This window comes from Cervus canadensis, chromosome 5 (assembly GCF_019320065.1).
Source record: "Cervus canadensis isolate Bull #8, Minnesota chromosome 5, ASM1932006v1, whole genome shotgun sequence".
NCBI classification, from domain to species: domain Eukaryota; kingdom Metazoa; phylum Chordata; class Mammalia; order Artiodactyla; family Cervidae; genus Cervus; species Cervus canadensis.
In genome coordinates this window covers 98,989,695-99,013,682 of record NC_057390.1, presented here as the reverse complement: position 1 = coordinate 99,013,682, position 23,988 = coordinate 98,989,695, and the positions used below count along the sequence as shown (strand labels likewise).

Below are 23,988 nucleotides of genomic sequence, written 5' to 3'. Positions count from 1 at the left end.
GCGCCGTCGTGGTCTGGGCTCAGGGGCGGTGCCGGCGGTTGCGGGCGGGGGCGGAGGAGGGGGTCCGGATCGGAGGTGGGGGTCTGCGGGGCGCCACGGCCCAGGTCACCCGCTGCGAAGGTGAGGGGGCTGGGGGCGCCCGGGCCGGGGCACCGTCCGGAGGCGGGGCGGGCCGGGGTTGGGCGGGGCGGGGACCGTCGCGGGCGGGGCGCACCTCGCCGCTCCCTCGCGCGCCGCGCTCACCCGCCCGGGCGCCCCGCCCCTCCGCCCTCGCAATAAGGGGCGCGGGCCGGGCGGGGCGAGCGGGAGGAGGGCCCGCCGCCGCCGCCAGCCCGCGGCCGGAGCCCAGGCAGGCAGCCTGCGGCCCGCGCCGTCGGGGCTCCGGGCGCGGCTATGGAGCTGTGGCCGTGGCTGACCGCGGCGCTGCTGCTGCTGCTGCTGCTGGCGCAGCTGAGCCGCTCGGCCCGGTTCTACGCCAAGATCGGCCTGTACTGCGCCTTCTGCTTCACGGCCTCGGCGATGGCCGCGGTCGTCTGCCTGCTGCGCCACGGGGGCCGGACGGTGGAGAACATGAGGCAAGGGGGGCCGGGCGGGCGCGGGGGGACCGCTTCCGCTTCCCTAACTTTCCCGTGTCCTTTCCCTCCTTCCTGCCGCGCCTGCCTCTCCCGGGCTCCGGGAGTGGTGGGGGGAGCTCTCGGACGCCCGAGGGGAGAGCGGGTAGGGGAGCGCGCCGGGGGGTGGTGGGTGGGCTGCGGCCTCCGGAGCCCGTGTCATCGTGTCCCCGCGCCCTTGCCCCAGGGCCCCGGCCCGGGGCCGGCACGGAGGGCTTTACAGAGGTCTGGCCCTCGGCGCCGCGCAGGGTGCCGGCGGCTCCGAGAGGAATGCGGCCGGGCCGGGCGGGCGGAGGCTCGGTGACGCTTCCCCGTGGCGGGGGTGGGGGCTAGCCGCCATGCACCGCCGCGCCGGGGTCTCAGTCCCCTCCCCGCCACCCCGCCCGCCCACCTGTCGGGCGATGAGCGCACGTGTGCTCAGCCCCTTCCTTCAGCTTAGGAAGGTGTGGTGGCTCCAGCCCGGGGAGGTGGGGCGGGGACTGCTGGCCCTTGGGGTCCAGCTTTAAGCCAGGGGAAAGAACGCGGTGGTGGCTAGGGTGTCCCCCCATCCATGGGGTTGGGGAGCTTGTTGTGGTGGGGGTCAGGCTGGGCTGACAGGAAGAGTTAGAGACCTCTTTCGGGCAGAGGCGGGGGCTGGGGGCAGCGGTGCATGGTGGCCCGAGAGGGGCTCCGTGGCCCTTTCCCCCAGATTCTGGTGAGGAGGGACCGCTGCTAACATGCCACCCTGTGGCTTTGGCAATGATGGCCTTTTGGCTGTGGCCTGGGCTGGGAATACTGTGGTCCCTAAGGCCCCCACCACCCCAGCGCTCACAGGGCAGGGGGTGAGGGGTCCTGGCTTTCTGCCCTTCCTCGCCTTGTCCATCCGGGCGGGCTGACGCTGCCAGGACTGACCTCCTCTGTACAGTTCTTCCCGGCTGTTTTCAGGGATATGTGGCTCCCGCCGCCCCAGAAGTGGGCGTGAGGACTAAGAGTGGGGAAGCCTGGTGGGTGGGCCGTGAGTCTCTAGTGCCCCCTCCTCCCCACGTGGCCCAGGGCAGCGACCCAGGGAGCAGAGATCACAGGGGTGGCCCACTTGTTGCCTTTCCAGCTGTCTTCCCAAGCAGTCAGCTCTCTGGGATGGGGAGGGCCTGTATCCAGAAATAGGGGGTTCCTCAGAGCTGGGCCCTGCTGGCAGGGATGCTGGCCTAAGTTTGAGGCCCTGGGACCCCCCTGCAGACAGTGGGCTCACAGCCCGTGTCCGTTCCGCACCTGCTGGGGGCCAGCCAGGAGCAGGGCAGGGGGTGGTTTCCGGCAGCAAGGGCTGGTGGGCTCCTCGGAGGGGCAGCTGCCCCCTCACAGCCAGGACCGAGGGTGACGCGTCTGTTTCTGAGGCAGGAGGGGCCCTGAGCCTGGCTTGTGTTGCGTGCGGGTGGGACGCGAGTCCTGGAGCAGGTTTTCAGCAGGCGTTCCCAGCGGTCACCCTTTCTCTCCCTGGCTCTGTGTTGCCAGGTGGCCTTGTCTTTAAAAGGTCCAACTTGCTCTTCCAGGCCTGAGCTTGAAAGCTGCTTCCCCGGGGTCAGACTGGAAGTCACAACCACCCTTTCTGACCAGGTGGTGGATCTGGCAGGGCGGCCTGACCAGCACGTGGCACCCCAGACCTAGCCGGCCCCGTGGCCTCTGCTGTCTCCGGCTTGTTCCCCAAGCCCAGGAGCCCAGCTTGGCCCCCAGCCTCGCAGGCGATTCGGGCCCGCCGGGGCGTCCCCCTGAGGTGCTCAGGAGGGAGCTTCCCTCCCCGGGACAGCCCGACTCAGGCTCTGCAGAGGCCAACCCAGGATATAACCGAGGTGCTGAGTCCTCCCCAGAGAGAGGCAGGCCTGGGGGTCTGGGAACCCACAGCCCCCTTCCCCTGCAGCCCCAGGTCCCACAGGGTGGGTCATTGTGAGGACACCCACGGCTCCCCAGTGACGGCAGAGAGGAGGGTCCCTTGTGAACACGAGTTCTCCAAGGGACGCGGCCGTGGAGGGCTGAGAAATGCAGAGGTCGTGGAGGCGCTGTGTCCCTCCAGGGACAGGCCCGCGAGGACAGTGAGGTTTGGGGGCCATGTGGACAGGCTCCCTCATTTCAGGCCCCTCCTGGGCTGGGACTGTGTGGGCGCCTGGCTGCACCCCCCTCCACCGCTCCAGTTTAACCCTGACTTCCGGAAAGGACCCTGCCCATCAGTTTTGCCTTGCACCCCCCCAAGCACTGGCGGATGCTTCACCCTTAGGGAGGGGGGTTGTTCCTAGTCCCACTTTACAGATGAGTCCGCAGAGAAGCAGCTTGAAACTCATGTTTCTGGGGGATGGGGGAGTGGGTGGGGAGGCAACTGGCAGGCCCCAGAGCTAGGATGCGGCAGACCTAGGCTGCAGACCCTGAGGGTGACTTCAAGGTGGGTCTTTTCATCTTTCATCTGTCTCACCCAGCATCGGGGCTGGGGGCAGCACCGTGGCCACTTTGGGGCTGGAGACCAGGCTCAGGGGAAGTCCTCAGTTCCAGGAGGGACAGCCCAGCTCCACCCACCCCCTCGCTCTCCCATCTTCCCTGTAACCAGCAGCCCTTCTCTGTGATGGGGCAGCCAAGGAGGCCTTTGCCGTCGAGTTGTGAATTTTGAGCGTGCCGGGCAGTGCTGGGCGCGGAGGACCAGAGACAGGCTCTGTTGCGAGCATGCTGGGGCCGAGGCCAGGGACCCTCTCCCAGACTGGCGAGGGCCTGCGTGCCAGGAGAGGCTGGGTCCTCACCCTGGGGGCAGATGCCCTTATCACACCCGCTGGACAGAGAAGAGAGCGAGGCCCGGGATTACACACCCGCTGGACAGAGAAGAGAGCGAGGCCTGGGATTAGCCGAATTAGAGCTGGCTTTGTCTGTAGGACCAGGAAACCAGGTAACAGCACTTTAACACAGAGAGTTTCCTTTCTCACACGTTCCAGGTGACCAGGACGAGCAGCTGGGACCACAGCTAGGCTGCAGAGTAGGGGCAGGAGAGTGAGGCGCCAGGTCGGTAGAGCCCCCACCCGCTGAGGATGGGCATGGCTGCAGCCAGGGCCTGGGGCCCTGGTCTTGGGGTTGGATGGTGGGGGCAGCCCTCCCCCTGGGTGGACTGCAGGCCCGGAAGCAGCGCTCCCGAGATCTGGACACTGCTCGTGGCCCCACCTCCTTCCAGGCCACTCCTGAGCCCCCTTAGCGCCTCTGGGCACCCGCAGAGGCTCGCGCCCCCAGCTCTTGCCCACCCTGTGTTCCGGCTCGTCTGACGCTTGGGAAAGGCCGCTGCCTGCCAGGCGGCCTCGCTGGGGCCTCTGGTCCCCTGAGCAGACTGATGGCTCTGTGTGCCTGCCCTCCTGGCAGGGCCTTCCCGAGTGAGTGCCACCAACCACCCCCCTCCACCCCTGCCATGTTGTAGGGCAAAGCCCACGGGGTCTGGCTGAGGACTTGACGCCGCTTGGCCGAAATAGCGACTGGGCCTCCCCAGGGCTGTCTAGCCTGAGTCGGGGCTGAGGGCAAAGGTCAGCAGGTAGCGGAGACCTGACCTTGAACCACCTCCCAGCGGCCAGGAGCAGGTACTGGCTGGGGGACGGGCTTCTTCCGTTTACTTTGGATTCTTTTCTGCCTGTGTTGTCGCCAACAGAGCCGCTGTCTGTGGAGGGCTCCCCGGCCCGGCAGGTGTCTCGGGGGTTCCAGCCTCATCTAACTTGACCCTTCCATGACCTTCCAGTCTCACGAGTGGAAGCAAGAAATGTAGGGAGGTCAAGTCCGTTGCCCAAGGTCACAGCTATGAGAGGAGCGTCAGGGCCTGTCTGACCCAGAGCTGGGGCGGGGTCTGGGTGTCCCCAGATGAGCGCAGCTGGTCCATGGAGGCTGGCTGCCAGGGCTTCGGCCCCAGGCCCTTGAGAGTCCGCACGTTTATGGCGCTTCCTTTGAGGCCAGCGGCCCAGATCAGGGTTAAGTGGAGGGCTCCTGAGAAAGACCCACGAGGGGTGAGGATGGCTCCTCTGCTTACGGAGATCACTGTCCCTGTGGGCTCTTGGAAAGAGGGGCAGGCCCCCCTGCCTTGCGGGGAGAGCTGGCACCGGTCACCCACAGCTGCCTGCAAGTGCTTCTGGAAGGCTGGGCCACCCAGCTTCAGGCAGCCTTGGCTCCGCCTCCCGGGAAAGGCAGGACTGAAGCTGGGGCTGCAGGGCGTGGGTGCCAACATCCCTGGCCACACCTGTGACTCCAGCTGTGAAGCTGGGGCCCTGCTTCCTGTGGGGAGGGGCACTGGGGTCAGCTGGGCTCCGAAGAGGCCTGGGCTGGGCGGGCCTGGCTGCCTGGGGAGGGAGGCTGCTCAGAGCTTCCTGCTGGGAGAGAAGCGCAGAGGCCCTCCTGCTGGGGGTGGGGTGGGGGCCAGAGAGCGCCCTCAGGGCGTGAGGGAAGGTCTGCAGTGGAGCTCCACCTGGCAGCCCCGGAGCCATCGCCCCGCCTCCAGGTGGGCCTGTGCCTGGCATTTTCCATGCATTTTTCCAAAGTCAGGTTTAGGGACGGGCTCCAGCCCATCCCGGCTTCCCCGCTGTGTGACTCTGGGCCAGTCGCTCAGCTTTGCTGAGCCTCCACTTCCCTATATGACCTTGTGGGGTTGCTGTCTGAGCGAAACTGGACAGTTGGCGTCTGTCCCCGGGCAGGCTTTGCAGGTAGCGTGGCGCTGCTGCTCCCGGGCGTGGGTGTGGGGCGTCCGTCCCTGTGGTTACGAGCGTGCTGCACTCCAGGCCAGGACAGACCGGCTCTCCCTGCCGGGGCCCTGGAGCCTCTGCACAGCTTGGGCAGCCTCCCTCCTCCTGGAGGAAGCACTGTGAGAATGGTAGGGTGTCCCCACCCCTTTTTCAGAAAACCTTGACAAGACGGGATAGTAGGAGGAGGAAGAGCGAGACCCCCGGCGCCCACCCCCCTGCAGGGAGTGACTGACGGACACCTCCCTCTGAGGAGCACTCCCCGCTTCTATCTGCTCCCGAGATGCCCCTTTCTTTCTCGGCTTCCTGTACTTGTCTTCCTGTGCTTATGTCAGTGGCTGTGTCCTTTCGGTTTGAGTGCCCTTATTTGTAAAATGTAGCGAGTTGCCCCCGGGGCCTGTCTGTCCCTTCTGGAACCCTTTGGTCCTTGGGAGGTCTGCCTCAACTGGGATGGGAGAGGCCCCTGCTAGGCTGAGTATCACAGGATACTGAGATCACAGTATATACAGTATCTTTCATCCTCCCCCACCCCCAAATACTGATCCTGTCAATTAGATACAAAAAGAAAATACAGAGAAGTTCTGGAGAGGGATGTTTGGGAGGACTGCATTATACACTTGTAAATGGTTTAAAATGATAGATTTTATGTTATGTATATTTCACCACAATTTGTTTCCTTTTGGCTGAGTCAGGCAGCATGCGGGATCTTAGTTCCCCAATCAGGGAATAAAGCAGGGATCGAACCCGGGCCTCCCTGCATTGGAAGGGTGGACTCTTAACCACTGGACCACCAAGGCAGTCCTTCATCACAAATGTTTAAGAAGAACGGAGCCAGTAGATACCAGTACCAGAGAGACCCACTGTCCTTTCCCGACGTGGCCTGGGACTCTGTGAGCATGGCAGGGAAATGCAAGAGACAGGTTTGCATTAGAAGTCCCGGGAACCGTCCTGGCAGCAAATAAATAGGGATCTTTGCTCTTTCCTCTGCCGCAGCCCTGTCTATCTCGGCTGTCCCCACGGGGACGCTAGGTGTTCTTTCCCTAATCCTGACCTCGCCTGGGCGTCGACAGCTTTAGGATCAGTTGCCAGAAGAGGATTGCAGATCTCAGGGACTAGGCTTCTTAAGGGCTCTGCTAGGTGCGGCCAGCCTGCCCTCCTCCGGAAACCTCTGCGGGCTCCCACCTCTGCCGGCAGCCTTGGGCCGTTTCCCAACACCTGCCGGCACCTCCCGTTACCCGGCTGTCCTCTGCCGATCTGAAGGATGAGGACAGGGCTTCTCGTTTCAATCCGCATTTCCTTTGATGGCCAGTGGGACTGCGTGCTTCTGTGTTGTTGGACGACGCACGTTTTTCCCGTTTGTGAATGGCCTGCTTGCGCCTTCTCCTTGGGTCAGTCAAGCCTCACAATGACCCGAGAAGCTGTCTCTTGGCAGTCGGGAAGCCCGAGGCTCCCCAGCTGAGATGGCCAGGCGAGGTCTCCCGAGAGGGTCCAAGCCAGGGGCACCTCTGAGCCGGGTGGGGACAGAGGGACAGGTCTGGCTCGAGCTGGCAGAGGCTCAGCGCTAAGGAGGACGGCCTGGCTTCCGGGTCCAGCAAGGCCGGCTGGCCCGACTGTGAGAGCAGCCGGGGCTCAGCTGCCTCCCTCGCAGAGCCCCTCTCTCCCACCTGCGCTGAGGGAAGAGGAGGAGGGGAGAGAGGCTGTGTGGGCCAGATGCGAGCCTGACTTTCAGACAGAGAGGCAGAGCTGATAGGATCCACTCGTGTGAGGCTCAGAGGAGTCTTAGCCACAGAGACCGAAAGTAGATGCTGGGGCCCGGGGCGGGCAGTGCGTGTGTAATGGGAACAGCGTGTCCGTCAATTTGAGAAGATGAAAGAGTCCTGGGGACGGAGGGTGGGGGCAGTTGCGCAACAACGTGACTGCACTTGAACTGTGTATTTCAGACCTGCTCAGAGGGTAAACGTTGTGCCGTGTGTGTTTTAACCACACTTTTAAAGACTTGAGGCTGCCTTCAGGCCCAGGGCCCAGCTCTGAGCCTCTGCTCTATTGAGAACCAGTTCTGGGCCCAGGCCCTTCTGGCTGGAGTGGAAAAGGCCTGCCTCCCGGTCAGGGCTGTGAGGAGCTCCCTGGCGGCAGGGGGTGGGGGTGGGGGTGTGTGCAGGAATCTTGGGCGGGACGTGGAAAGCTCTTGGGTCACCGGCAGCCCGCCCTCAGCCCCCCGCCACCCACGGGTGAGAAGGACCCAGGGGCCCTGCCGGAGCGGCAGAGGAGTGACCGCAAGCCTCGGGCTCCATCCCCCCGTGTGCTCTGACCCCTCACTGCCACCGATCCCGTGCCAAGTGTATGTGGCGTCAACCTTCTCCCTGCCAGCCAGCTACCCGGAGACGCCGTCCCCAGGGATCACCCGTCACCTCCTGCGGGGATAGGCCCCTCCGGGTCATGCATGCCCAGGGCAGCCTCCTGCTGGGAGCAGGGCCCACGCACATCCTAGCTCCCCTGGCATCCTTGTGTGACCTTGAGTGTGTGTGTGTGTGTGTGTGAAACGGGCAGGCTGCTGGTTTGTAGGGCAAGGAGGCGTGAAGGCCATGTCACCTTGATGGTACCTGCTGGGCCGGCCTCCCCAGCAGCGGCTCTTCCGAACCAGGAAGCAGCCCTCAGCTCCTCGCCGAGGTCTCCGCTTGGTACCCATGCTTCCCTCCCTTGGGTGTGGCTCTGCCTTGAGGGACGGTCACGTCCCATGTCCCATGGGGGGCCCCCTGCCCCGGCCGCCTCTGCGGGCGGCCTCTCCACGTTGGGTCCTTCGGGCTCTGATGCGACTGAGCAGAGTTAGCCAGCCCGGGGGTTCTCAGTCTGCACCCCCGTTCAGCCGGGCCCCCCGCCTGGCGTGAAAAGCAGGACTTGAGGGGTGGAGGCTGGATGACAGGGGCAGATCCGGGTACGCGGACGTGGAAGGAGGCGTCCTTCCCATGGCCCGGCGTTGGGGTCCCCGAGGCCTTGCTTCTGTGTGATCTTCATGTCACTGGCTGGGAGGCGGGGGGCAGGAGGGCAGGGGGAGCCATCCTGCTAAGGGACAAGACCTGCAGGCTCTCGGAGGGGAAGGTGGGCTCAGGGTCAGCGGCCAGCCTGCCAGGGTGGGCTGGGGGTCTCCAGGCTGTGGACGCAGAGCCCGAGTCACACCGGGGCAGCGGCCCTCTCTCACGGGGCCCGTCTCCCCCGCAGCATCATCAGTTGGTTTGTCCGGTCCTTCAAGTACGTATACGGCCTGCGCTTCGAGGTCAAAGGCCGTGAGACACTGGACGAGGACCGGCCCTGCGTCATCATCTCCAACCACCAGAGCATCCTGGACATGATGGGTAAGGCCGGGCCGCGGCGGGGTGGGGGTCTGGGGGAGGGCTGACCCTCCCCAGTTGCCTGGGGGTAGGGGGAGGCTGCTGTCCCACTCGGTGGAGGCTGGACCCAGCCGGGCTGGCAGGCGGGCGTTTGACACTGGACGGGGCGGGGACCGGCGCCTCCCTGCGGCAGGTAACGGGGGACCAGGCAGCCTGTGCGGGGGCCCCGGGCTCTGCTGCGGGAGCCCCGCTTCAGTGCCTCCCCTGCTGGGAAGCTGAGGCTCAGAGGCCAGACGGCGCCCAGGGCCAGTGATGTCCAAGGCCCAGGGCTGGCCCGCTTCTCCTTGGGGAGTGGCCCCTGAGCTTCGCCCTGTCTCCTCTTGTCCCTGCCTGACGTCCGGCGCCCGCAGGCCTCATGGAGGTCCTCCCCGACCGCTGCGTGCAGATTGCCAAGCGGGAGCTGCTCTTCCTGGGGCCCGTGGGCCTGATCATGTACCTGGGGGGCGTCCTCTTCATCAACCGGCAGCGCTCTCAGACGGCCATGAGCGTGATCACTGACGTGGGCGAGCGCATGGTCAGGGAGAAGGTGAGTGCCCGGGGCCGGGGCGCCCAGCGCTGTGGACACTCACGCCTGATCGTGGTGTCAGGTCGGGCCCCGAAGGTGAGTCCCTGCGGCAGAAGAACCCGCCTCATCGGTGCGTGGCTGAGAATCGCATACAGAAGAGCCAGGCGCGGGGCCTCGGCTGTCAGCGGTGGTGGTCTCTGCTGAGAAGTGGGGCTCCCCGGGGGTGGGTGCCTCCCTGGGCGGCCACCGGCTTTTGGGTGCAGCCTCCTGTCTCCCCGACAGCTCAAAGTGTGGATCTACCCGGAGGGCACGCGGAACGACAACGGGGACCTCCTGCCTTTCAAGAAAGGTGCCTTCTACCTGGCGATCCAGGCCCAGGTGCGTCGGGGCTGCGGCCTCCCGGGGCGACCGGGGCGGGAAGCGCATCCAGGCTGGCCTATGGCTGACGGTGACCTCCCGGCCGGCTGGGGCCACCGGCGCTCGGCGACCCCCTGCCTCTGGACAGGCAGCACCTGTCCGTGAGCTGCCGTGGAGGGCGGTCCCTGGGGCCCCTTAGCCGCTGTGGGCGTGAAGGCTGGGCCCAGCTGGAATGACGCGCATCACCTCCGTACCTGCCCACGGAGCTCCAGGCTCCCGCTGGCCGGGCGTAAAGAAGGCCCGCTGCCTGGGGTCTCGGCGGGGCTCTGCCAAGGTCATGTTCAGCGCCCCCGCACCCCCCGCCGGGGCGTGGTTTGGGACTTGGCAGTGGCTGTGGGGAGTGGGGGGTGTGCACCAGGGCTCACATGGGCCAGGACAGAGTGAGCGGAGAGCCCTGCACGGGGCTTCGTGTTGCTCTGGTCCTTGACTTCTAGGGGTATAGTTTGTCCCAGGTGTCCTGGAGATCTGGGGGCGATGGCGGGAGAGGCTGGGGGCCTGTCCCTCCGTGGGGCGGGGCTCCCGGGGGTTCGGGTGCCCTGTCTCAGCCTCTTGTCCTGTGCTGGGGGCTGTGCGAAGGGAAAGTCATCAGCGGGGCGGGGGGAGCCTTTCTTCCTGCCTGGGCAGGGTCAGGCTGGCAGCTGGGCAGGGCTGTGCTTTCTCCTGGCCTTCACCTGGGACAGGTGGCCTCCAGCACCCCCTGGTGGCCCTGAGCAAGGCTGGGAGAGCCTTTCTTCCAGAAGCTCCCAGCCAGTGCCGGCGTGGGGGGTGGGGGAGCTGGAGGGAGGGGTGGACGGGCTGCCCATGGTGGGGACAGGCACCTGGGCTCTGATCCCCGCCCTGCCTGAGCACTTGGCGGAGGAGACCCCCGCCACAGGCCGGGGGCTGGCATCTCTTCCCTCTGCGGTGGAGAAGGGGTCACTGGGGTCATGGGAGAGAAGAGCGGAGCTTTGGGGGCTGGTGGGGTCAGGGTAGTCTCAGCCAGGACGCCGGGCAGCATATTTCCTGTCAGTTCCTCACCCTGGGGTTAATGATTACTCCCAGGTGCTATTTCTGACACTGGAACCACCGTTGAAGTCATCATTGGACTTGACCCTGGTGTCTTCCAGGAAAACTGGCAGGCCCTGCCCCCTCCCCTGGCTGGATTTGCCCCCAGCTCCTCCCTGGGGTGGGGGGAGAGGCTGAGAAGGAAGAGATGGGCAGAAAGACCTCAGTTACCTCCTCCGGCTAAACTGGGCAGGGCCCTGGGTCATCTTGAGACCCTTGGGGGATGCGGAATGTGAATCAAATGGATGTGTGCCAACCCAGGAAGTCTTCCTGGAGGAGGGGATACTTGAATGAAAATGTGCAGGATGAGTTTATGGACTCGGGGCCACCCAGAGCACGAAGGGTGTCCCGGGGACAGTGTGTGGACGCGCCCTGAGGCAGGGTGGCCGCAGGGGCCATGGGGGCAGGCAGGGCTCTGTCTGGGGATCAGCTCCGAGGCCGGGCTGGGCTCCGTCCTCAGGCTGCCGCGTCTGCTGTCCCCAGGTACCCATCATCCCCGTGGTTTACTCCAGCTTTTCCTCCTTCTACAGCTGTAAGACGAAGCTCTTCACTTCAGGTAGCCCCCCGCCCCCATACGCACAGCCTTGTGCACACGCAGGCCCGCCCACCTGATCTCCCGTGACACCCGGACCCCGCTTTGGGGGGGCTACTCCAGGCCGCGCCCCTCAGCGACTGGGGGCAGAAGGAATTAGGCCCCGCCTTGAGCCCCGAGGCCGTGGCTCCTGGGGGTGGGCGGAGGCCCAGCCGTGCCCACAGCTCGGGGGCCCTTGAGGGGCGTGCTTCCCGTGCCCCGGGTGGGCTCCGAACCAGTGCATCCAGCCCCGACTCTCAGGCAGCAGCCACCCGGGGACGCCCCCCACGCCCCCCACCCCAGAGCTCAGGACCTCCCTCCATCCTTCCCTCCAGACCCCCACACGAGGGTGCCTCGTGCCCAGGTGGGAAGTGGGGTCCAAGGGAGAAGCTGCCTGCCCCACACCCGGGACCCCGAGGCCGCCTGCACCCCTGTGGATCACAGGAGGGGGCTTCCCCGGAGCATCCCGGGGGAGGGAACGTCCTGGAGCCTGACCGGTCCTCACGAGGGGGCGCACACTCGTCCACGCCCGCTGTGAATGTGCCTGAGAGCACGTGTGTGCCCACATCAGTGATTCACAATTAAGAGCCAACAGCCGGAGACCGGGGTGTTGGGAAGAGACCGGGGTGTTGGGAAGAGCCCGGCCCAGCCCAGGCCCTCGGGAGGCTGGCAGACGGCCAAGACGGGGGGCAAGAGGCCCCCCGTGGGAGCCCCCAGGCAGCTGATGCCCCCACCCCGCCCCCACAGGAACCATCCAGGTGGAGGTGCTGGACGCCATCCCCACCCGTGGTCTCACTGTCGCCGATGTCCCCAAGCTTCTGGACACCTGCCACCAGGCCATGAGGACGCGCTTTTTCCACATATCCAAGATCCCCCTGAAGAACGGGGCCCCCTCGGGGCCTGCCGCCCAGGAGAACGGGGCCCCCTCGGGGCCCACCGCCCAGGAGGCCCAGTAATCAAGGCCCGGGGCTGGGCAGGACCTGGCTGGACGATGGACAGAGGGACACCCCCCCACCCACCAGACACCACTGTGTCTCTTCTAGCCGTCCCCCGCCAGAAGCGGGGCGTCTCTTCCTGTCACTGCCTTGGGTCCAGGCCCCCCCCCCCGATGTCCCTGCAAGGGGGAGTCAGCCCCCCAAGCTCTGAGGGCAGGGCCTCGCCCACCCCCGTGCCTCTGGGGTCTGGCGTGGGAGCGGGTCTGGACCCCCATGGGCTGACAGGGCAGGGCCCAGCTGCCCGGCCCCCACCCTCCCGCCCAGGCCTGCGGGGCACAGAGGCCGGCCTGCATCAGGCCCTCAGGGAGAGGCGGGGCTCAGGCCACCAGCTGGGCTCACTCCAGCCGGGCCTCAGGGAGCCAGAGAGCAGGGTCTGGGGCTCCCGCCGACTCTGGGGAGTGAGTCTGCTGAATTGGGACTGTGCTCGTCACTGTTTTTTATAAACGAACTCTTGGAAGTGCCTGCTGAATCGTGCTCACTCAGAGGGTGGGCAGGGCTGCCTCAGGTTCCCATCCTCAAGCCGCCCTCGCCTCCCCCGTCCCCGGACAACTGTGGGAACCTCCCCAGCCATCACCCTGGGCAGTGTTCCTGCCGGGGTTGGAGCCACGGTCATCCTGGAATGTTTTCTTCCACTGGGGGTGGCAGGCACGCCCAGGAGTTGGGCAGGCACTTGGAAAGGAAGCTAAAGATTTGCTTTTTGGCTGCTGGCTGGGGGTGGGGCCAGCTGGTCACTGGGGGAGGCCAGTGTCACCTTCACTGAAACCACCTTCTCCAGCCCCTATTGGAGTGAAAGTGAAAGTCGCTCAGTCGTGTCCGACTCTTTGCAACCCCATGGACTATACAGACCGTGGAGTTCTCCAGTCCAGGATACTGGAGCTGGGTAGCCGTTCCCTTCTCCAGGGGATCTTCCCAGCTCAGGGATCGAACCCAGGTCTCCCGCACTGCAGGCGGACTCTTTACCAGCTGAGCCACAAACTGGAGAGACGGCGCCAAGACCCTGTCCTGGGGGGCCAGGGGTGGGGGAGGGCTGTCTGCCTCTCTCCCAGCCCGTGGCTGTCGGCCTGGGGGAGGCCCGTCAGCTTCAGGACGCTCCCGAGGTGCCTTCACGGACACAGCGGCTCAAGCCTCATTTTATTCTCACAAAGGACAGGGCTGCCCAGCGAGGGGCGCAGGCCCCAGGCCCTGGGCAACGTGCCTCGTACCGTCCCCGGCCGTGGGCCCACAGGCCCCGAGAGTCGGCCGCGGTGCAGGGGGCTGGCTGGCTGGGGCTGGGTTCACACAGGATGACCCTCACCCCGCCCCGCCCCGGGGGAGGGGGGCGGTGGGCCCTGGGGCCACTGTGGTCAGCAGAGATGGGGCGGGGCGGGGCAGGGGTCAGGAGAGTCTCTCGGGGCTCTCCGTAGCCAGGACTGGGCCGGTGGGCCTGTCACACCTCCTTCTTGCAAGAACCTGTGGGTGGATGGGGGGGTGTGGGTGGGGATGGGGTCAGAGGTCACCGTTTCTCAGCACCTTCCGGCCCAGCCAGACCTGCCCACTCAGCCCATGGTGGCCCTGCCCTACACCTCTGACCTCTGGGTGGGAGCAGGGGTCCTAGGCTGTGTGTGTGTGTGTGTTGGGGGGAGGTCACGGGGCCCACAGCACTCACAGGAGCCCAGCTGCTCCTCCAGGAAGGAGATCTGCTCGCTCAGAGAGTCGATGCGGTCCAGCTGCCGGAGGGAGTGGGCCAGGAGGCTGCCCGGGTCAGGGAGCCCGTGCTCCAGGGCGTGCGAGGCCAGGCTGTGCAGCGGGGCCAGCACGAGCTGCAGCTTCTGCGGGGTTGGCAAGGCCCCGGGGAGCCGGGGGGAGACCTGTGTGACCCCGGGCCAGCCCCTCGCCCTGTCCGTTCCGTAAGGATTTAAGGACAACAGGGTGGCCGGCAAGGCACCGCCGACCCTCAGACCGAGGTCCAGCTGCAGGGCCCCGCAGTGTCCACCAGAGGGGGCTGCTATGCCGGGAGCACAGGTGACTCACGCAGGCCCGCGCGCCAAGGGTCCCCGAGGCCTGGGACCCCCAGTCAGAAGGGCTGGGGGAGGGGAGACAGGGGCTTCTGAGAGGGTCTCAGGTCAAGAACCCTGTGGGAAGGCCTCAGGGCACTCTGTCCCTGTAGGGACAAAGGCAAGGGAGGGACTGGACCGAGGTTCTGGCTCTTGGTGGGGTCCCCGCCTCGTCATGTCCTGGGGTCCCAGACATCATCCACTGGGCATGGTGCCCAGACCAAGGAAACCCTAGGCTGTGGGCATCCAAGAAGACGCCCCACCAGGACTCCCCCTCGGAGCCCCACTCCCAGGCTGAGGCCCACTCCCCACCCCGGGGAACCCAGCCCGGGTCTCACAGAGCCCCACTCCCAGGCTGAGCCCCTCCCGCCCACCCCGGGGAACCCAGCCCGGGCCTCACCTGCTCCAGCACGTCCACCCTCGACTGGAGCCTCTGTACTTCCTCCTTGACCTCACTGTCTGCTCCTGGGGAGGGCAGCTGCGGAGTCAGGGAGGCCCGGCTCCCCGCCCCGCGCCCCCCGCCCTGGGCCAGCCTCACAGCCCCATGCGGGTGGGGGGGGGCCTCCCAGCGTGGGGCCCGGCCCTCGGGACTGCGTTCCAGCCCCAGCTGCTGCTCTGCTGAGTCCTGCCCCCACCCCGCTCTGGGCCCCGCCTTCCTCCAGGGCCGAGAGGTGGCCCTGGGACTCATGCCTGCCCGCCCGGGGGCCGGGGTCCCTGATGCCGCCGCTGTGCTCAGGGTGGTCTGGGCCGACGTCCACGCGTGCTCCGTGCCGGGCTGCTGACGGCGCATTATTACTCACGGTACGAGTTTGAAGTGTCACAGCGCGTACCAAAAGTAATAATGTCCCGTCACCAGCAGGGATGCTGTGTCTCTGGCTGCTCAGTGAAGGGACCCTGGGCAGCAGTGGCTGAGCTAAGGCCCCCCCACCCCGTCCCCATGGGAAGCGACCGTGCAGGCTGCCTCCAGGACCCCCCCATCACCACCACCCCCCGATCACCTCCAGGACCTCTCCATCACCTCCAGGACCCCCCATCACCTCCAGGACCTCTCCATCCCCTCCAGGACCCCCCCATCACCTCCAGGAGCCCCCATCACCTCCAGGACCCCTCCATCACCACCACCCCCTGGGCCCACCCTCCCCACCCCCAGGAACAGCGGCACCTTACCTGTCGTGGGGCCTGGGGTCACCCTTGGGGCCCCTCTCTCAGGCAGGCACGCTGCCCCGTCCACAGATGGCCGGTGGCCCTCCCGACACCGGCACCAGTAACTGCCCGCCGTGTTGACACAGTGCTGGGGACAGCCGCCCCCTCCGGCACGGCACTCGTCCACGTCTGCGGGAAAGGGGGTGTCAGGCCCGAGCGCCCACCCTGAGCCCCCTCAAGACCCACCCCTCGGGGCTGCCAGGACCCTGGGGGTGGCCAGGTGCCATCCTCACCGGTCTGGCAGGCGTCGCCCTGCCATCCTGCGGGGCAGTGGCAGCGGCCAGGCTGGACACAGCTCCCTCCGTGCTGGCATGGTGGCTGGCATACTGCTGTGGGGGTGGGCAGGCCTGTCAGCGACCCAGGAGGGTGCCCGGGGCCCCGCCGCAGGGGCGGGGTGCAGCCAGGGGGTGGGTGCCACGCAGGACCCGCTCTTGCCCTGCTGGGCTCCGCTTCCCTGACACCGGGCACTCTGGGTGCTCACCTGCCCCACAGGCCCCCGGCAGCCCGCCGGTCCGCTTCCAGCCGGGGCAGCAGGCATAGCGAGGCCGGGCGGGGGCCGGCCTGGGGTGGCGGCGGTAGGCGGTCCTGTAGAGGGTCCTGTGGGGTGGGGGGTGGCGGCTCAGAAGGGCCTGTGGCCCTCACAGGGCGGCGGCGGGGGGACAGGGGCTCCATGCTGACACCAGGTCCCCCCACCCCCGGGGCCTGGCTTCCCCACCCCGTCACCCCATCCGCCTGCCTTCCGGGCTGGCTCCGGCCCCGTGCGGTTCGGGAGCTGCATGAGCCGTCTCCCCCAGCATGGACGAGGTCAGCGGATGTGTCCCCAGAGGGCCTCTCCCCCGGGGAGGGCACCTCAGGGTCACCGCCCGAGCCGCCTCCCTGCCCCCAGCTGCTGTGTGGAGCGGGACGCCCAGGCTTGGCAGAAACCCAGCGAAACCTGGGGTCGAGCAGATAGAGGTGGTGCCTCGGGGAGAGTCTCCTATTCTGAGGGGGGTGCCTAGGCCCTGAGGGAAAGGGGCTTCCCACCCTGTCCCCGTTCCCCACCAGAGGTCCTTAAGAACCTCGCGGGAAATAGAATCTTTCCCAACCACATCACATCCCCACAGCAAAGAACAAGAGATTCTGCCTCCCACCCGCCAGCCCATGCTGGTTTAGACTGGGACGTGCTGGGTCTTGCAGGAGGGGAAGGATCTCCATCTGTAACTGTTGGGGGGCTGCCAAGGGGAGGGGGTGCCCCCTGGGGCCCAGAGGGCAGGACCAGGAAGAGGCAGGTTTCAGGGAGCCAAGTGGGAAAAAGTCTTGCAGCCAACGATGCTGGGGTGCGTGGGAGTGTCCCCAAAGTGGAGGGGAGCAGACAAGGTGGCGGACCCCTCTAAAATGAGGGTGGGGGTGCCGACGCAGCTGGTTCTCGCAGCCACGGCAGTCACTTCCTGAGTCTGGGGCCGCCCAGGTTACACACGACTCCGTCTCCGGCACACACTTGGACCTGGCCTCCGCAAGGCCCTTCACTGCTCGGGCCTCGGTCTCCCTCCGGGGGCCCTCCCGGCCCCAGGGCTCGCATGTGGCGGGCAGGGGGTGCAGGGGGCTCACCGGTAGGTGCTGCAGGCTCGGTACCCGTCGCAGGTGGTGAGGAAGGGCTGGTATACACGCTGCACAAAGGACTCGGACACAGGGCCCTGGGGAGCCCTGACGACACACACCCTGCGTCTGCGGGGGTGGGGACGGACGGGGCCAGGGCGTCAGCAGGGGGCTCCCAGGGCTGGGATCCTCCAGCCCAGGAGCCCAGGGGAGCCGGGGACCCGGGCAGGGGATTCCCCAGCGGCACCCTCAGCAGGGGCCGCAGGGAAACGCCAGATCCCAGGACACTGGGGGCTGCCCCCGGGGAGGGCTGAGGGCTCCCGGCTGCACACCCCATGGCCCCGAGCCCCGGCTCACCCAGGCCGGTAGACGTGCTCCGTGCCGCCTGCTGCCAGCACCAGGAACCAGAGTGGAAGCAGCTCCTGGGAGCCCCACATGGCCCGAGTTTCCGGGTGGAACGGCCTTCTCCTCGAGGTGGCCTGGAGCACAGAGCGCAGCCCTGTGAAGTCCCTCTGCAGGGCCCCCCTCGAGCCGGCACCACGGGGGAGACGGTCCCCTCGGCTCGCGACGCCTGCCCGGCTCAGCTGCTGTGTTGGGACCGCTCACTGCAGCAGGGGAGCCCCCAGGCCAGTGCTAGCTCCCCTCCCCCCGAGCCCTCCTGAGCAAGGAGGCCGGCCCTCACCAGCCACATACAGCCCACCCTCGGACCACAGGAGGGCCAGGACATCTGGAGTCTGGAAATGGAAGCTGGTGCCCTCGCCTGGGGAGAGACGCACCTGGACCCTGCTGGGCTCGGTCAAGTTCACCGGGGAAGGGCGAGCCGAGGGGGGACCACCCCTCCCTCCCCTGGCTGGGCTTGGGGCCCTTCCACAGCAGGCAGGGCTTGTAGCCCAAACCCTGGTCTGTACTTGGGGCGTCCATGGCAGGCCTGAAACCGACCCCAGCTGGCTTGGCCCTGGCAGCCTTCGGGGACCTCATGTCCCCGAAGCCCCATGTCCCTGGAGCCCCAGGCCTGGGAGCCTGGGGGTGTAGGTGCCCGGCAGGCAGGAGGCCCTCCTTTGGGTGGGGCCGGGGCCTGCCCTTGGGAGGGGTCACGCCTATGCTGGGGCCTGAACCGGAGGTGCAAACCGCCTCCAGAGCTCCCAGGACAGCGGCTCCATCGGGCCCCGGATGGTGGGGGGGTTGGAGCAGCACCCACCTGCCAGTGGAGCCGATCACATCCCTGTCCTGGCGGTGGGTGGGAGCCAGGGGGGCTACAGAGCAATTTCTGGGAATGAGAGAAAGCCTGGCCCAGAATTAAAGGTCCACGCATGACAAGCCAAGGGGACTGGAGCGGGGCTGCCGTCGCTGTGTGCAGCCAAGGGTCTGGGGAGCGCTCTGCTCCCCTGCTCCCGGAGCCCCATCTGAGGTCCCCCCAGGGTCCCCTGAAGGACAGGGCACGGGAAGGAGCTGAGCCTGTGCGTGTGCTGGGGGCGGGCAGCAGACTCCGGGTACAGTCGCCTCCCTCCCTGGGACCCAGTTTCCTCTGGCTCTGACGGTCAGTCCCATAGACAGGGACCACCACCAGCATCGCCAAGACCTGTATCCACACTGGGATTCAGCTGGGCGCTCAGTCCAGGCCTTCACCCGCCGCACCACCCGGCCCTAGAGCTGCACAAGGGTCCTTCCTGCGAGCACCCCCCCATTCTCTGTGGGGGGCCCGAGAGGGGAGGGCTGGCTGGCCGAGCAGAGCAGGCAGAGGCTGCTGAGGTGCTGGATTGGGGATGGCAGCGGATGGCTGCTTCCTGGCAGTTTCCGGGCTGGGGTATATCCTGCAGTCAGGCGGCTCAGGGGATGAACTCTGCAGGGGGGCACCCTGTTAGGGACACACTCGGGGGCCTGGCACTCCCAGCAAGAATTGAAATGAGGGGGGACAGGTGGCCCTGGGAGTGGGCCCCGGGAAGGCAGAGGCGGGCCGGTGGGCTGGCAGCACCAGGCAAGGGGCCTCCCAGCTTTGGCAGACCCTGAGGTCACCCACACCTCGTGCACATGTAATTGTCCTCCACAAACACCCACCCAGCACCTCCGCTACCTATGGAAAGCTGGTTAGGAAGGAAGCGTGTTTTCTCAAAGGAGAGACTGGATTTTTGAAAGTCATGCTTTTCTCCTAGCCCAGAGGAAGCGGCTGGCCCTGGCCTCCCGCGCTGGGGGCCAGCAGTCTCGTTTCCCTTTGCAGTTACAGCCCCAGGAGGGCGGGGAGCCAGCGCAGGCAGGCCGGCAGGGCAGGGGGACCCGCGCTGCCTTCAGGATGACAAGCGATACTGCTCCATCCCCTCTGCGGGTCTGCAGGAGCCTGCCCCCAACCTGCCCCGAGGCGCGGGGGCGGGGGGCGCGCTGCACCGCGCAGCCGCCACCCCCGGAGACTGAGTCCGCAGAGCAAGGGGCCTGACTCGACTGCAGGGCGGTAACCCTGGGTCCCCCCTTCCACCGCGAGGGGTGCTCTGGACGTCAGGACCGGGGGTGGTGGATGCGGAGACGCGGGGTGAGATGCCTCCCTGGGGGTGCGCCCTCTCCACCGCCCACCCCACGCCTCCCCTTCCCCCCTGCACCGTGGGGAGCGGGGAGCGAGGGTGAAGTGACCCCCTCCGGCCATCGAAGGGTACAGCTGGCCTGGGTTGCGGGGTCCCGGGCCCGCGAAGCTCCGGGCCAAGCCCCGGGGGAGCCGCAGGGTCCGGATAGGGGGATAAGGGGCCGCGGCGTCCCCCACCCCGCCCAGGGAACCCCCCCGCCCCCCGCCCCCCGTGGCCGGGCCCGGGTCACCCGTCACCAGCAGGGGGCGCCCTTTGCCAAGGACGCTGGGCCCATTCTCCAGACCCGGGGGCCGGGCTGGGGGTCGGTGCCCGAGGGGCAGAGCCCGGCGCTCCGGGCCCGCTCACCTCCGGGCTCCCTGCGGTCGCTCCGCGTCGCCCCCCCCCGCACCCCTATCTCCGCGAGAGGCCAGGGCCCCCGCCTTCCCGGCCCCAGCACCCCCACCCGGACCCCAGCCCGAACTGTGAGCAGACCCCCAGCCCGCGGCGCTCCCCGCGCCCCCAGCCGGGCACCCCGCTCCCTCCGCACTCACCGCCCAATCCGGGGCGCGCACGCGCCGCTGCCGCCACCGCGCCAAGGGGCCCGGGCCCCGCCCGCCCGCCGGCCCCGGCCCCGGCCCCGCCCCGCCCGGCCCGCCCCCGGCCCGCCCCGAGCCCCGGGTGGGCGCGGAACTCCCCGCCCGCCCCCATTGCGCAGGTTGGGAAACTGAGGCTCGGCGGCAAACGGCGCCCCCGGGGCCGGGCAGTGAGTCAGCTAGAACCGGGGCTCCTGACGCACAGCCCGCCCCCGATCGCGGCCGCCCCTCCCAGCCCGCTCCCCGGGACGCAGGGCTGAGGCTGCGGCCAGGTGCCCTGAGGCAAGAGCCCACGCGGGCCGCGGGTAGCTAGCTCTCCACCGCCTCAGGCTGAGCAGCTACTCCCGGGGATGGCCATCGCAAGGGGGGGACCAGGTCACCGGGCACCAGGGGCTGGCTAAAGGCGACGGCTGCTCTGCAGCCACACGTGGGGTGAAGGGCAGTGACCCCCAGGGCGCATAGACTTCTAGAGATGGGGGTGGGAAGATGGGGGGTGGGGAGATGGGGGTGGCGGCCTCAGCAGTGCCCTGCTGGCTCCTAGGTGTGCGCTGAGCCTGGCTTCTGGCCACTGTGCCAGGTTAGGGGCCCTGTGGGGCTTCCACCGTCTCTGCCTTTATTCAGGACAGTTGCGACCACCCTCGAGTGCGCCTCAGGCCCCTGAGGAGTCCCCCAACTGCATGGTCACCGCGGGGGTCTCCCAGGCCCGTCCTCTCTCCTGTCCAGGCCCCTTTGCACGTTTGCAACGTGGGCTGAAGCAGCCCCAGGTGGTGGAGTAGGCAGCAGCGCCCGCCGAGCGGCCGGAAGAGTGGGGACCAGGTGTGGGGCGGCCGGCCCTCCTGGGAACTCTGTTGTTTGTACACCGGGATTATCACAGCCCTCCCTGGGCCTGCCCGTCTCAGCAGTGTCTCCCTCGAACCCGAGCCCTGGCCCTGTTTACCTAAGTGCATGTGTGTGCAGGTAAAAGGTACCCAGGCGGGGTCAGGCCCCCTGCTGCTGCCCGGGGCACTCACCTGGGGAAGGGGGCTCCCTCATGCCCCGGACGCTGGTGGCAGCTGCTCTTCTGGGTGGTGGGGGCCGCCCGTGCCTCCCTGGTGCCTGTGGGTCAGACACACAGCCTTGATCATCCTGACATGCCAGGGCAAGACGGGCCAGCCTCCATGCCGCTGAGGGCCCTCAGCCTGCACTTGGCTTGCAGACCCCCACCCTCGGATGGCCACGCAGCTCTGCCCACACCCTTGGCCTGGGTGTGTTCATTGCCGAGGGGTCCTGAGACCCCCAGACGGAAAGCTTCTCTGCACAGCCCGGGGTGCTGGGTGGGCGTCCTGCAGGTACACGAGGAGGGGGCCTTCGGGCAGAGCCAGCAGCTCCAGGGCATCCGGTTCAGACCTCCCTTGGTGCCCAGGAGGAGAAGGAAGGGGCCCGAGGTGGCTGGACGGGAGCCCCTTCCTGGACCAAGGGGCCCGGAAGCCCCTGGAAGGTGCTCTGAAGGCGGCTGGGGAAGCCGCTGCTGGAATGCTAGGATGGTTAAAGGGGGGGGCGCCCTGCCACTGGAGGGGTCTCTTCCCTCCAACCCCAGCAGGCGGTCCCAGGCAGTAAAGAGTTCCCGGCCAGGCCTAGGGGGCACTGAGGGGAAAGCTGCCCTGCTCTGTCCCCTGCCCCCATCCAGCCCCTGAATCTGGTCACTTGACCCTTTGACCTCCGGCCTGAGCCAAAAAGGGGAGGCCTGGAGCGCTGGATGGGCTGGTCCCCGCTCGGGTGGTGGGTTAGCCTCTGCGTTCTCCGCTGGAACGTGGGTGCTCGTCATACAGACGGCTGGGGAGGACAGGGAGGGGCCGGGAAGGTCCCTGTGTCCCCTTGGGGACCTATGCTGCTCTGGGTAGGAGGCTCCTGTAGGGTGCCAGGGGGACCCCCGAATGCCCACACTGTGCCCTACCAAGTCGTCCCTCTCCCCGACCCCCAGCCAGCCCCACACGGCCCATCCTGGCTGCAGACTTGGCTTTGGGGCTCCTGTCTCCCCTCTGGCGCCTGTCCCCGACACCCTTGGGGTGTTTGCCCACCCGTGGGGGATGCCCTTGGGACACGCCGGTCCCAGAGAAGAGGGGTCAGTGGGGCAGGGTGGGGGGGGGCTGCTGCCGACCCCAGGGGCTTCCCCGGGAGAGCAGGGCGGCCCAGGAGGGGGTCCGGCGGCAGGGTCACCACCGCACCAGCTCCCCTTCCACAGGTCACGGAGCTGCTGGGCCGCCCAGCGCCGAGTACGGGGGTGGAGCAGGCCAGGTTGGCGTCCAGATCGGGCCTCCCCAGCGGGTGCCCTTGGCCAAGGTGAGGATGGCACCAGTAGGGGTGATGATGAGGTGGCCCTGGAGCGGAGAGCCCCCGGCGCTCAGCCCACAGGTGCCCGCAGTCAGGGGAGCCTCTGCCGAGGGCACTCGCCCCGTCCAGCCTGCGCCCCGTCCCTGCGGGGCCGCCCCTGCCATACCTGCTGCTGCCCGTGCCCCAGCTCAGCCATGGCCACCTCTGCCGCCTCCCCGGGCCGGGGGTGGGCCCTGCCGCCCCTCGCCCGCCGCCTCGGGGCGCCTCTGGAGGCCGCCCGCCTGTCCGGTCTGCGGGAGCCTGCTCCTGGGCCATGGGGCCGGCCGCCTCGGGGCAGGGAGGCTCCTCCCGGGCCGAGGAAGGGCGGCTTTTTATGCTCCTGTCCCGTGTAAATCGGGATTGGGATGGGCCCTTCCCGGCCGGACTTCCTGTGTGTGCTGCCCGCTGATAACGGGATCTGTCAGCGAACAAACAGGAGGCTGAGGGCGGGCGGGGGGCTGTGGGGGGTGGGGGTGCCGGCTGGGCGGCTGGGGCAGGGCTGGGGGAGCTGCTCCCCGGGGACTTCAGGGTCTAATCCTGAAGCAGCCGCAGACTTTGCTGGGGCCCACCTGGTGACCCTGGGGCCCGATGGGCCCCACGTGTGATGGAAGTGCCTGGCACTCAGCGCCCTCCCGAGGCCCTGGTCTCACCAGGCTGGCGGGGCCATGGGAGTGCGGCTCCGCAGATGGCCCATCTGTCCTGTGACTCCTGGGCCCTTGGATGTGTGTGCCGGGGCCCGGGGCTGGGAGCAGCTAGGGTGGGCTGGGGGTGGGTGAGGGAGCTGGGGGGTCTGAGAACAGCCTGTTCCCTGGGTTCCTGGCGCCCTGAGTGGCCGTGGTGGGGGGAGGCAGGGAGGGCAGACATCAGCCCAGGGCCTTCTCTAGGAATGGGGCAGTGAGCTCCTTGCTCCAGGGGCGAAAGTCCCCTGGTCCCACTTCTGTGGCCTTCACTAGGGCAGGGCCAGAGGTGTTCCCTGGCCCCCTCGGCCTCCTGAGGCCGGGGAGGGCGTTATGGGGGGAGTGCAGGAGCCTCTAGGTGGCCACAGAGGGTGCTCCCTCGGGCGCTCCAGGTGCTCCAGCCCCCAGGTCAGACCCTCAGGTCCCTCCTTCCGGCAGTGCACCAGTGGCCGCAATGCTGGCTGGGTGGGTGCCTCGGGGGACCCGAGCAGCGACCGAGGACCCTGGGTGAGCAGGGCCCCCCCAGCCCGCCATCCTCGGGTCTCAGCGCTGCCTGGCGCTCAGCCTTCACCCACCCACAGTCTAGGACACCCTCATTGCCCTGGCCTTGAGCCCCTCTGCTCAGCCCTCCCTCCCTCCACCCCACCCAGCTCGACATCCTGGTCAAGAAGGGAGCTGGGACAGCTCGGGAAATTCCCCCGGAGTGCTGCAAGCAGGAGGGAACCTGTTCACCCTTACTGGGGCAGGGGGTGGGGGCCTTGGCAG

At 67.7% G+C, this 23,988-nt stretch overlaps 2 protein-coding genes across 5 annotated transcripts; one reads left to right on the top strand and one right to left on the bottom strand.

Annotated features, from left to right (window-relative positions):
• The first annotated feature begins 289 nt into the window (after nucleotides 1-289).
• AGPAT2 (1-acylglycerol-3-phosphate O-acyltransferase 2) lies at nucleotides 290-12,706 on the top strand. Its single transcript, XM_043470098.1, has 6 exons — nucleotides 290-575; nucleotides 8,543-8,676; nucleotides 9,063-9,238; nucleotides 9,500-9,595; nucleotides 11,162-11,234; nucleotides 11,997-12,706. Exons 1-6 carry the CDS (start codon nucleotides 394-396, stop codon nucleotides 12,203-12,205), a joined length of 870 nt encoding a protein of 289 aa, XP_043326033.1. The 5' UTR covers nucleotides 290-393; the 3' UTR covers nucleotides 12,206-12,706.
• A 640-nt stretch (nucleotides 12,707-13,346) lies between these two features.
• On the bottom strand, nucleotides 13,347-22,868 carry EGFL7 (EGF like domain multiple 7). Of its 4 annotated transcripts, XM_043470101.1 has the most exons (10): nucleotides 22,674-22,867; nucleotides 21,208-21,292; nucleotides 17,413-17,534; nucleotides 17,068-17,184; nucleotides 15,962-16,077; nucleotides 15,714-15,809; nucleotides 15,445-15,609; nucleotides 14,678-14,742; nucleotides 13,890-14,052; nucleotides 13,347-13,693 (listed from the first exon to the last, which is right to left on the bottom strand). In XM_043470101.1, exons 3-10 carry the CDS (start codon nucleotides 17,490-17,492, stop codon nucleotides 13,671-13,673), a joined length of 825 nt encoding a protein of 274 aa, XP_043326036.1. In that variant the 5' UTR covers nucleotides 17,493-17,534; nucleotides 21,208-21,292; nucleotides 22,674-22,867; the 3' UTR covers nucleotides 13,347-13,670. The 4 variants fall into 4 exon arrangements, with proteins under 4 accessions (XP_043326036.1, XP_043326039.1, XP_043326037.1 ...); XM_043470104.1 differs by lacking the exon at nucleotides 15,714-15,809 and having other exon boundaries at nucleotides 22,674-22,868; XM_043470102.1 differs by lacking the exons at nucleotides 21,208-21,292; nucleotides 22,674-22,867 and adding an exon at nucleotides 20,156-20,176.
• Nucleotides 22,869-23,988: the final 1,120 nt, after the last annotated feature.